General features: G+C 52.4%; 1 protein-coding gene across 1 annotated transcript in view; it reads left to right on the top strand.

The window, feature by feature from the left end:
- The window catches only part of LOC131486006 (serine/threonine-protein phosphatase 4 regulatory subunit 1-like), an 81,908-nt gene that overhangs the window by 42,153 nt on the left and 26,718 nt on the right, over positions 1–13,037 (top strand). Inside the window, exons 5-6 of the mRNA XM_058686074.1 lie at positions 12–154; positions 9,052–9,198. Of these exons, the coding sequence (XP_058542057.1) occupies positions 12–154; positions 9,052–9,198 (290 nt within the window). The remainder of the gene's footprint in view (positions 1–11; positions 155–9,051; positions 9,199–13,037) is intronic.

Here is a 13,037-nt window from a genome sequence, read left to right as displayed (position 1 = left end):
TATTGCTGCAGAGCCCACGGTGCGGACCGACCTGATGGAACAGATTCCTCCCATTGCCGTCTTTTTACAAGAAAACAGATCGAATTTTCCAGGGGTGCTCACTGACTGTCTTACACCGATCGTAGTGAGATACCTCACGGATCCGAACAACCAGGTGTGAAAAATTGTAACCTTACGATCTGTGCAGCGAATTCTCCTTAGTCATATTTGTAGCTGATATCCATAATTCAGAAAGCAGCTTTGTGGAGTTAAGTGATTCAAGAACAAAAGATCTATTTGTGCTCGGTTCCTCCAATTGTTCAGGCACATAGCGCTCATTCTCATTATCATGAGATACCTCTTTTTTTTTTTTAACTTTTTATTATGGAAATTTTCAAACACACAGCAGTAGAGGGAATATTAAAATGAATGTCCGTGTACTCTCTACCCAGCTTTGACTGTCATTAACATTTGACCAGTGTTTTCTCATTTATCTTAAGATAATCCAACCCGGATAAAAGCATTTCCCAGAGACCGTATCATTTCTACTGCAGATGCTTTAGTATTACTCTCTGAGAAATACAGATACTTTTTAAAACACATAATAGCAATCCCATTATCACATGGATAGAATTTATGAATAGATCTTTGCTATTTCACTAATCTCTAGTCATTGTTCAGATTTTTCACTTTTCTCAGAAATCTGGTTTGATGCGGGCAGTCTCTTTAAATCAAATCCACATGAGGTCCATATATTACATTTGATTGATGTACCTTTTACAATTTCTTTTAATTTGTCATAATTCATCCTCCCTTTTATTCCTCTGCTCTAAGGAAACTAAGTCATTAGACTATAGGATTCCCCACATTTGGGATCTGGCTGATTACATCCCCATAGTGTGGTTTGAAATGTTCCTCTGTTCCCAGTACTTCCTACGAACTGCTAGTTAAGCCTACAGCCTTGGTCAGACTCAGAGTTTTGGGTTGTTGGATAAGAATCCTTTTTAGGCCCTGCTGCTGTATCAGATCAGGAAGCACAAAAGCAGTGTGGCCACTGCATTTGGGTTTTGTCAGCCTTATCTGTTCTTTACAAAATTCCCCACCATGAGTTTGTATTGATATTTCCAAGTTAAACTGAGGATTATAGGGCTTTTACTTATTTGATTTTATGTTTGTAGCTCTTGTGTTTTTTTGCTGTTTTGTTTTTGTCTTTTTACACGGTACACATCTTGCTTTTTAATGGCATTAGTGTGTGTGTGTGTGTGTGTGTGTGTGTGTGTGTGTGTCCAAAATAAAAATGCCAGTATGATTACTAACAGTTTGGTGGGATAACTGAATATAGTTTAAGGTTTCTTTGCCGTTCTTTTTGTTTCTGGACTGTCTCCCACTAGAGACGCACAGTCGCACAGTCGCACAGTCGTATTAACATTAGTAGTAATGAGACTGTGTTTCAAAGTTACTTGTATTAACCCTTTTTGTGCCTAAGCTCTCAACTTGATCTGCCATTAGGCTCATTTATCTTCATTTATTTTTGAGTTTTAGGAATTGCTTTAGCTTTTACATTTGGACTTAATTTAGACTTATAATAATTATTTAAGATGTTTGTCCATGATTCCAAGTCAAAACTGTAAAACAAAGCACATTCAGAAACATCTGACTTCTATCCCTACCTCCTCCATCTGTTCCCTCCTCCTTCTGTAGATAGCCATTTTTTCTACGTTTTGATTTATTCTTTTTTTCTTTAAAAAAAAAAAGTTTATTTTTTTATTTTGAGAGAGAGCAAAAGAGACAGAAATGGATCATGAGCAGGGGAGGGGCAGAGAAAGAGAATCCCAAGCAGGCTCCGTGCTATCAGCACAGAGCCCGCGGCAGAGCTTGAACTCACGAACCATGAGATCGTGACCTCAGCCAAGATCAAGAGTTGGATGCTCAACAGACTGAGCCACCCAGGCGCCCCTTAGGTTTTAATTTATTCTTACCTTTAAAAAATACACAGAGGGGGGCCCCTGGGTGGCTCAGTCAGTTAAGCGTCCAACTTCACCTGAGGTCATGATCTCGCAGTCCGTGAGTTCGAGCCCCGCGTCGGGGTCTCTGCCGACAGCTCAGCTCAGAGCCTGGAGCCTGCTTCGGATTCTGTGTCTCCCTCTCTCTGCTTCTCCCCTGCGTGCAGTCTGCCTCCCTCTCTCTCTGTCTCTCAAAAATAAATAAACATTAAAAATTTTTTTTTTTTTTTTAGTGCACACAAGTGGGTAACTCTGAGCAGATACGTGTATGCCCTTGTGTTCCTTGTTCCTTTCTCAGATGCAAAGTGGCGGGCCATGCCTGATGCTCTGTCCCTTGCTTTCCCCACCATCCAGGGTATTCTGCAGATCACTCCTTTGCAGTCTAGGCAAAGCTCCCTCATCCCTTTTTCCAGCAGCAAGCTCCTCCACTGTGAGGATGGAGCGTAGTTTATTGATAGACATTTGGGTTCTTTCTACTTTTCTGTCACTTCAGAATTGTTGCCACAGGTAGCCTCGCAGCCTTTCTATTTGTCAGTTACTCTGGGATTTGCACAAAGGCTAAATGTTTTTTTTTTTTTTTTTAAGTTTATTTATTTATTGTGAGAGAGAGAATGGGAGCAGGGGAGGGAGAAGCGAGAGGGAGAGACAGAATCCCGGGCAGGGTCCGTGCTGTCAGTGCAGAGCCCGACGCGGGCCATGACCTGAGCTGAAATCAGGAGTTGGATGCTTCATGAACTGAGCCACCCAGGCACCCCAGAGGCTAAATGTATTTATGATTTTTAATGATATGCCAAGTTTTCATTATTACTGTTTTCAGGAAGTTCTGCCATTTTGGCTTGCTATTTCTCCCTTGCTCTGAGCATTTTTATAAATTTTTTTTTTTTAACGTTTATTTATTTTTGAGACAGAGAGAGACAGAGCATGAACGGGGGAGGGGCAGAGAGAGAGGGAGACACAGAATCGGAAGCAGGCTCCAGGCTCTGAGCCATCAGCCCAGAGCCCGACGCGGGGGCTCGAACTCACAAACTGCGAGATCGTGACCTGAGCTGAAGTCAGACGCTTAACCGACTGAGCCACCCAGGCGCCCCCTTTTTTTTTTTATCTTAAATTTTTTTTTTTTTTTGCTCTGAGCATTTTTAAAAAGCAAATACTTGAGCTGTTAACTATGACAGGATTAAAGGTAGTGTTCCAGTAAGGAAGAAAGTCCTTCTGTTTCCACTCTCCTGATGTCAGTGTTTTGATTACTTTTATGTGTTCTTGGCTAGGTGCTTCCATCTTCCCCCACATAGGTCTGAGCTTAACGTGATGCAGTTTTCCCCATCCATTCATTTATTCCGGCGGTTTCTGAGTGCCCGATATGAGCCAAGCGTGGTGCTTTGTGCTGGGGATAAAGACCTGAGTGGGACCGATTTCCTGCCCCAGAAAGCGAATCTGCACGTAGTGGACATTGTACATCTTCATATTCTTCCTGTTTTTACTTTGGTTGAATGCTTAGCTTTCTTCCAGCTTTTTTGATACGGTAGATGCAGTGAGCATCTGTTCTTTTTGAAAATGAGATTGCACTGGGTCAGAGAACTTGACATTTCCTTGACCTTTGTCACAGATCACTGCCATCTGTTTGGTTCCAGAAGGGGAGAGGCTAGAACGGTGGTTTGGACCCCAGGCTCTCGGCTGTGTGTGCTGAAGAGTCATATCAGTGGCTCAGGCCCTGCGACAGCCAGACCCACTGCCCTCGCACGGTGGCCACTCCTTTTGCCTTGGCGTCTCCGGAGCTCAAGTCCCCAAGAGGGCCTTCCACCCCCTCACCGCAGCCTGCCCTCCCTGCTCGGCCACCGCGCTGAGGCTTCACGGGTCCCTGAGGTCCTCCTCGGCTGTCCCCTCCCTCATGTCCCCCTTTCTGGTCTCTCCACTGGCACCCTCCCCCGCGCGCCCCCCCCCCCCCCCCCCCGCCCCCCGCCCCCAGTTGTGTCCTTCCGACAGTGCCTCTGCCGCTCTGGTCCTGCCTGCCCATCGCAGCCCTCCTGCATCACGGAGGCTGAGTCTGCGGGGCGGGGGGTGCACTGATTGGTGCCATCGCACATTTACGGATTCGATCGCAGCCGACTGCAGCACTGTCCGCCTCCCCTTTCACTTGTCCCTGCTCAGCTGCTCCCACGTCGCCCAAGGCAGCTCTTTCAGGCCTCCGCCACTGTCATCAAGCCTCTTCACCTTGCCCTGCCTGGCAGCAAACAGGTGACCTGGCCTTTGCCTCCACAGAGGAAATAGAGACCTTCAGTCTTCATCCCCTCCCTCGATGAGTGGAAGCCGCGTCTGCTTCTTCCAGTCCCCCGGAGCCGCAGCCTGGGGCCATCGAAATCCTCCCTTCTCCCGCCTCCCTCGCCCAGCTGGACCTTGCCGTGTGTCCTTTCTGTCCACGATAAACATACAACTCTTGAGTGCGCCCCCTCTTCTCCGTTCTTATCACCTTCAAACATAGAAAGGCAGCAGAGTCCGATCTCCCCGGAGGGTTTTCCTTCAGACTCTGCAATGCCTTCGGGCACAGCCGACCCCATGGGCCGCCAGCCCCCCACCCGCCATGGCACCTCCAATTGGTGCCTCCCCCTCACTCTGCCCAGGCTGGTAGCCTTGCTCCTTCCAGAGGCCCCTCTTCTCCTCCTCCTGTCTAGCTCTGCCTCACTGTGACTGAGGCCAGCCCTTTCAGAAATCCCCCCTCCCACCCTGTGGGAGTGCCTCACGGTCCCCCAGGGGGTAGTAAGATCTGAATTAGGCCAAGATCCAGATTCTTTTGCATATGAGAAGGGGGTGTGTGTCCGGTCCCCGGTCCGGTCCGGTCCCGGTCCCGGTCCCGGTCCCGGAGTGTCTGCAGCTCAACCCAGGCCTTCCTCCGTCCGTCATCGTCATGTCATCGTCATCGGGTACTCTTTCTGGCCTTTGCACTTGCAGTGACTCGTGGGAGGTGTGAAATCGCAGAATCATGCCGGGTGTCCGTATCCTTACTGTGGTCGCTGGTACTGTGAACAGCTTCCGTTCCTTGATCTCCCACCGTGTGATGCGCCATGCTCCAGGATTAGCGAGGATTATCTTGTTTACCCTTCCTAACCACCCGGCAAAGTAGGGGCTCATTAGTTCCTCTTTGTTTTAGAGGTGAGGGAGCTGAGGTGCGGAGAAACGTGGTTGTGTGTGCTGGGGCGCGGCTGGGCTGGAGAAGGACCCCGGGATGCGGGGCTTGGTTTCCTGAGGCTCATCTGGTAGGTGTTTGGGGATCGCCCGGGCTCTTCTGGATCCTGGAACTAGTATTTTCTCCGCCATTTCAGGCTCTGAGCACTGACTGTAGGAACCGCGTCTTCGTGCGATACATCTCTGAGACGGAGCCCAGGGCCTGGGACCCGGTAGAGTTGGAGTGGAGGGCTGTAGAACTGAATGAGCCGACGCCGTTCGCTAGTGTAGCCACATTTCTTCAGCTGTCCTGAGCTCCTTGGCTTCTGTCTCCGGGGGAATGGGCGTCCCGACCCCTCTTCACATTTGATGGCTTCATTTCCCTCTTTGTTCCCGCTTCTCGTCTCCTAGCTGCCTTACTCTTCCGGTCTCCCGCACTGGCTTTTCTCTTTTGAGTATCATCATGCCTACAGCTCCTTCAGCCTCCTGTTCCCTGGCCTTGACCCTGAGCGGACCACTGCCGAGCTTCTTGAAAGAGGAGCGTCCGTAGCCTCTTCCCCTGCAAGGGCTCCCAGCCAGGCGGCAACCCAACCCACTGCAGCCGATGGCGACGTGTCCTGCTGGGGACTCAGCTGTCTTACTGTGAAATCCAGTGTTTCTGTTTCTTCAAAAATAGTTTTGATCTTTAAAATACCGCGGAATATTTTAATGACACGAGAGCACTGTGTAATAAATAGCCGTATACCTACACACTCACTCAACGAAGTGAGTTAGCCTTTTGTAGTTTTGCCTTAGACCTATGTGATTTCTTTCTTTATGGGTTGCAGATACGGTTAAAACTGTGCTGTGCCCCTTCTCATGCCATTCCTCTCCCTCTCTCCCCTTTTGTAGGAAACTACCACCCTGAGCCTGGGGTGTCCCTTCCCATCCAGAGCTTTAGACTCCCACCGGTCATGTAAGTGGCCCCGAGGAAGAGAGTGCCTTGTTTCGGGTGCTCTAGGACCTTAAAGCAATGGCATCAGGCCGTACTTTGCCTTCTGCCCCTTGCTTTCATTCCTCCGCTTTAAGATCTAGCCACACTGATCCAGAGAGCTCTTGGTCATTCATCTTCACTATTTGAAACTATTGCGTTCATGCTTTCTCCACGATTTATTTATCTTTTGAGTGACCTCTCTTTTGCCTTTACTGGATCTTTTTGCGCCCTTTGCCACCATTAACTACTTTCGGGTTTTCGCAGAACCTTTCTTGGATGTCCCCTGGCCACTTAACGTTGCTCTCCCCCATGATGGGGCACAGGGCCGACCGGGCCACGTTCTCCCTTCCTCCCGGAGCTCGTCGTCAAGCAGATGTGCACCAGGGTCACCTGACTGCCTGTGTCCCTGTCTTGGTGACTAGCCGTATGATTTCAGTGACAGTGAAGCGGCATCCATTTGGGGGCCACTGGGCCCCTCACACCGTTCTGAGCCCTTGGTCGTGCCCCCCACGGCTGCCCTGGGAGGCGGGTGAGGCCATCGTGCCCTTCTGTGGACGAGAAGCCGAGGCTCCAGGAGGCTCAGCCCCTTGCCCGAGGGGGCCCAGCTACTGATTGCGGGAAGCAGATGAGGCGCAGCCTTGAAACCACTGCGGTGTCTCCTGTGGGCGACCCAAGTGTCCCCCCAACCCCTTGCCTTCCTGCCGGTCTGGTCCTCCCCAGGCTGTGGCCCTGGCCCTGGCCCGCCCTCCACGGTATCGTTTTCTCACAGTGTCGGATTCCCTGGGCGATCCCCTCTGCCTCTGCGGGCACGTGGCTGCCTCTCACCCAGGCCTCCGGAGCTGGCGCGTCCCCACAGCCCCCTGATGGTTCTCCCGGGGCATCTGTTGCGTCGCGTCGGGCCCTCAGACTCCAGCACCCGCTCTTGTTCTGTTTACCTTCCGTCTTGCCCCTCTTTCCATGTCTTCCATGTGGTGATCGGCGGTAGCCCGAGGCATAGCTGATTTCCAGGATCGTCTGCAGTGACCAGCTGAGCTCTCTTCGGCAGCGTCTCTCAAACCTCCCCTCTCCTCTCTGTGCCCCACCCCCTGAAACCACGCCTCGCCCGAAGCCAGAGCAGCTGTGCCCCGGGACCCCTCGCCCGCCCTTGCAGCTTTCAGGGCCGCTTGAGGCTTCTCACGGGTCACCCTCCCCGAAGCCGTGTCTGGTCTTGTCACTCCTCTGCTTTCCCACGCGTGGGGCTCCCGGTGTCCGGGAGTCATCGCCAGAGGCCCCAGCCCTGCCCGACCCCAGCCGGCCCTTCAGCCTCCCTCCCCTGGGCCGCCCGTGTCCCTGTCTCGTGTCTTGGCTCATGTGCTGTGCTGTCCTGTCCCCATCCCTTGCTTGCTCTAGCAGTGCCCGGGAGCGGCCGAAACAGCGCCACAAGCCAGGGGGCTTAAAACGGCGCACGTTTGTTCTGTCACGGATGCGGAGGCTGGAAGTCCCGGACCCGGGTGTCGTCAGGGTCACGCTCGCTCTCCAGGCTCCAGGGGAGAATCTGCTCGTTGCCTCTTCCGGCTCCCGGAGGTGCCGACTCCCTTGGCTGCTGGCCGCATCCCCAGCCTCTGCCTGTGTCTACACGTGCTGCCCCCTCCTCAGTCCGTCCCCCACCTCGCCTCTCTCTTGTGAGGAGACTTGTGATTTCACTGAGGGCCATCCTGGCGATCTTGGATGGCCTCCCGGTCCTTACCGTCACCCCCAGTCCCATCCGCGGAGACCCTGTTTTCCAAGGGAGGTCGCGTTCAAAGGCTCCAGAGATCGGATGCACCCAGAGCTTCGCCCACCGCCCCCGGCGTCTAACCTTGGCTTCTCACCGCCTTTGACGTTCTCCTCCGCGTCCGCCCCGGCCCTGCCCTTCCTGCCTGCTGCGCCTCAGCTGCCACCTGGGACCGGGGCCGGCCCTCCTGGTCTGCGCTGCTCTCCCGGTCTCTGCTCCAGGCACGCGCCAGAAGCTCAATAAGCGTTTGACACCTCAGAGTTATTGGGGGCTTTTGCTGCCTCTAGTCGGACACCAGCTCCTGTCACCTCAGCCTGGCAATATTGCCGGGGCATCATCTTTTCTCTCCCCGCCCCTCCCACGGGGACTGTGGCAGTGGCCGCCTTGCCGACCTTTCTGCCCTCGGTCTTTCATCGCCTCCTATTTACTTGGAACACCACTGCCGGAATGATCTTTCCAGAAGACTGTTTTCATCTTGTCACTTGCTGGGAGGCTTCCGCGTCAGAGTGCCTGCGTGGCGTCTTTTGTAACTGTCGTCTGCCAAGCTGCCACTCTGTCTTCACACCCTCGGCCCCGCTCCTCTTTTCCTGCCTCAGCCTCACCGTGCTGGGCCGCGTCTGCCATTACCTGGGCTGTGAATTGGAATTTCCCGCGCTTTCATTTCCCCAAGCGTGTTCTCTGGGCAGCTTCCCGGGATCCCCCCGAGTTGCAGTGTTCGCTCGCCCCCCCACACTCTGAAGAACAAAGAGCTCGTCGGCCTGGCTCCTCTCTGGTCTGGACCGAGGCGTCCTCCGGGTCCTGTCTTGCAGGGTCTTCTCTGGGCCCCTGCCCCCCGGCCCCCTATGTGTGCGTAGGCGAGTGTCCGTGTAGAAAGCTGGGGTACAGGTCGTGAGGGAAAAGGGGGGGGCATGTCACAGACCGATGGGGGACATGCCTTGAGAGGGGTTCTGGGGAAAGGGATGTTTGGCCTGAGAGGAGAGGAACGGAGGGAACCAGCCCGGCAGGGGGAGCGGCGTATTCTGGGGAGGGCCTCCGGGAAGAAGTACAGGTGGAGGGCGGGAGGCCTTGTGTGGCCCATGCATGCGGCAGGGGACAGGGCCAGCTTGGCACCCTGCATCGGGAGTTTGGGTCCCGAGAGCACCTCCGCTCGTTCCGTGTTTCACCTTTGGCCTTTTGTCCTCTTCTAGGTTAGAAAGTCAAGTCAGGAAGTGCTCTTGATTCTTCTGGAACAAGATCTAATTTCCCAGCACGATATTGAAAACAAAGTGTGTCCGATCCTGCTGGCACTCTCTGCCCCAGACAGCGACGACGAATATAAAGCAGAAGCCGTGAACGTGAGTCTGTCTAGGGAACGACAGCCCCACACCCTGGTGGACGGTCCCAAGCTCGGAGTGAGCCCGACTGGCAGTATGACAGGTGTTCGGTGTTGGCCAGCACTTGCCCGAACGTGGCGCCGGGCGATTTGGCCTTGGCCGGAGAAGGTCCACAGTTCGGACGCGTGCGCGTTTCGAAAACAATCATCCTTGGGTCGACAGTTGTTTCAAGACGGCAGAGCTGTCGAAATCAAAGTTTAGGCAGAGTTGAGGCAAGATACAGACTTCTGCCGGGCGAGATGCAGAGATTTATAGGTCAGTCAGTCCTTGAACCCATTGGGATCATGGGCCTTGTTTCCCAAAGTAAGGGGCCCAATGTAGTATGGGAGATGGTTTTGGGTAGTCCTTGGGCGATCAGGAAAGATCCAGTCGGCCTGTGTGTCTATTGATAGGTGAGGACAGGCCGGACGTAGGTGTGTCAGTGGGTATGAGAGTCCACTCTGGAGAGTGCAGCAGTTTGAGACATGCCCCACTCAAGTATCGGCGCTCACACCAGTGAGAGGTGTATAGTGAGAGGACTAGGACAAATACTCCATTTTCTTCTTTGAATTCTAGGGGCGCCTGGGTGGCTCAGCGGGCTAAGCGTCAGACTCTTGATTCCAGCTTGGGTCATATCTCACGGCTCGTGAGTTCGAGCCCCGTGTCGGGCTCTGGGCTGACAGTGCGGAGCCTGCTTGGGACTCTCCGTTGCCCACTCTCTCTGTTCCTTCCCCACTCACGCGCGCTTCCTCTTTCTCTCTCAAAAATAAATAAATAAACTTAAAAAAAATAGTTCATTTTGTGGCATCCCTGGGTTTGTATGATTCTGTACCCATTGTGAAGTGACTGTATCGTCGTGGGCTTTCTCCTTGCTTCTGGAACCTTCACTCACGAAGTAGCTGCTAATGAGCCAGTACCAGCTTTCACGTACGGCCTTACACAAAGACGCCCGGGCTTAGACGAAGACTCTCGAAGACTCTCGTGCCTTCTCCTCTGTGGCCCAAGGGAAGGGTACCCGCGGCCATCTTGTTTTGTGCGGCTGCTCCCCTGTCCACTGACCCAAGCAGACGGCGCTGCACGGCACGCCCCCTCCCCCGCCCCGTGTTTCTCTTACAAGAGTAAATACCCCAGAATTACCCTAGCAGTTTAGAAAAACCACACGTAAGGACTTAAAAAATCCTGGGCCTTATTTCTGAATACAATAAGATCCAGGAGACGGCTGTTTTCTTGGTTGAAGAAGAATGAGGTGAGAGAAAAGGATTCTTTCTCGAAGTGAGGAAACAACAGCACGGAGCTAGAAAATTCTATGGTAGCACGAGAGCGTTTGGTAATTCTTCTTCATTTACGTAGAAGTTTCCCTCAACTGTGAGTTACAGGGCTGGCTTTTTATTTTTTTTTTATTTTTATTTTTTTTTTTTAAATTTTTTTTTTTTTTTTCAACGTTTATTTATTTTTGGGACAGAGAGAGACAGAGCATGAACGGGGGAGGGACAGAGAGAGAGGGAGACACAGAATCGGAAGCAGGCTCCAGGCTCTGAGCCATCAGCCCAGAGCCTGACGCGGGGCTCGAACTCACAGACCGTGAGATCGTGACCTGGCTGAAGTCGGACGCTTAACCGACTGCGCCACCCAGGCGCCCCCAGGGCTGGCTTTTTAAACTAATTCACGTTTTTGCAGATTCCATATGTTTGTAAGGTGAATCAGGCTGAAGAATAATTGATTATTAAAATTCAAATTCTCCAGGGTTCTTTTATAAATTTCAAGTTTCCCTATAAGAAATTGAATTTATTTTGCAAAATGAACTCGGATAGTAGCATTTAGCTGGACTATTTGGCAGTTGAGCAGTGAACTTTGCCAGCTAGATCTTTTTTGTCGGGAAGTTGGTTAGGCAAGTACCCAAGGTCACGACCGACAACCAAGTATCTTATCCCTCCAGCCTGATAATACCGTGAAAAATAATGCTGGAGGCATTTTTGCATGATTTTTATTTGGTTTTGTGTCAACCACTACATTCTTGCCAGCAATATTCTTTTTCCCCTCCTCCTCTTCCTCCTCCTCCTTTTTTCTTCTGGCGAAAATATTTGGAAAATACAACAAGCCTTCAAAAAGCTATCTCCACAAATCACTTACAGAACAAATTAGTTTACGTAAATTGTGTTTTTCATTCTAAGTGAGTGACTGATATCATTGCTTGAATGGGAAAGCTTCCAGACGTGGCTGCAAAGAACGTTTAGTCTTGAACCCTTTGCAGGCCAGGGTGCACCCACGTTTCAGGGTATTTCTGGAGGAGCCCCCCTTCCCTTCCCATGGAGCCCTGGTGGAAGCAGGATTCAGGCTGTCTTGTCCAACCCATGCATGCTTTGGTCAGATTCAGAAGCTGTTCTGTGTCCCTTTCCTGGAGCCCGGAGGCCAAGAGGGGGTCGTTCCTGGAGAGGACCCACCCCTCAGACACCCTGTGTCGAGGTGCACAGAGGGCACCGTTCTCTTTAGCTCAGAAGTGACAGGATGGGCAGAGAGCAGACTTCCTGCCCCAAGGAGAAGCCCACACGTGTGGTTTTCAGAGCTCCCCAAGGAGGGCAGGGCTCTCAGCTGGTCCGTGAGTGACCCCCGAACACTGTGAGCACCCACATGTGCTTGTGAGGTGACAGGTGAGGAGAGCAGTCAGTTGTGCTGCCCCGACACCCTTGTGCTTTGGACTCTCTCTCCAGCCACGCGGCGGGAACGTGGCCGCGGCCGACCACACGGAAACACACACACACACACACACACACGCGCGTGCGCGCGCGCTCCGAGAACAGTGCGGTTCTCCGCGTCTCGCCCAGAGGAACCCGGGTGCCTCTGGAGGCAAAATGCGCATCTGCACTTTTTTCCCTTCGCTCCCATTCGAGGCGACAGTCAGCTCATTCTGGTGCCGGCGACCCTGGTGCGCACTTGATTAGGGAAATCAGAGGTAGCCAACGAGGCGTGGCCTGGGCGTTTGTAAATCGAGTTATGCGATGGAAATTACAGGCTGGTTTCTCCCACCCTGCTCCCTCACGGGCACACGCATCCCGGTTCGTGAAATCTCTCTCTGTCTGGCAGACGGCGCCCGTGACCCCCTCCTCCGCGCAGTCAGAAGGCTGGCTTCATCATCTGTCTTCTGTCATTTGGCAGTTGCGCTGTGTGTTGATTTCTCCTTCAGAAGCGTGAGCTTCTGAACACGGGTGGCTTTCTCCCATCGGCACCCAGCACAGGGCCAGGCCCAGAGTCAGTACTAAATAAATGTTAGTTGGTGAACGAATGAATCGGTAGAGACCGGCAGCGCCGCATTCTGTAATTATATCTAGACAGCATCAACAGGCCACCGGAGACCAATTAGAATTCCTCTTGCTGGCAGGAAGGCCGTTAGCATTCTGAGATTGTAACTAATTGTCAGAAGCCTATTTTTCTCTCTCAACACGTTTTCACATTCAGGCTTCCTCGCTTTTTGTCGTCATTCCTATTCTTCAGCTCATTTTTATTTGCGCATTTCCTTAAAAAGGAGGCTGTGGTGGTGTCTTCTAAAGAACAGTTGGCTCCGAGTAACTTTGTGAAGGTGGTCATTCCATGCGACTCGTTCCCGGGGCCATCAGAATATCGCTTCCTGTCTGTCACTCGGCGCGCTGGCCGGCTTTTAATGATTCTGGAAGTGTTTTCTGCGGGTCGTACTAAGGTCACGTGGGTGTGGCGGAGGAGAGGGGTGGCTGGAGATACTGGGCACTCTTCAGTTGCCCGTTGCCCTGGATACGGGAGCCCTGCGTGCTCAGTTATAGCGGCCACCACTCTGTACAAGTCTGCCTCGA

The sequence above is a fragment of the Neofelis nebulosa genome, chromosome 9 (assembly GCF_028018385.1).
Source record: "Neofelis nebulosa isolate mNeoNeb1 chromosome 9, mNeoNeb1.pri, whole genome shotgun sequence".
NCBI lineage: Eukaryota > Metazoa > Chordata > Mammalia > Carnivora > Felidae > Neofelis > Neofelis nebulosa.
This window is presented reverse-complemented; position numbering and strand designations above follow the sequence as displayed.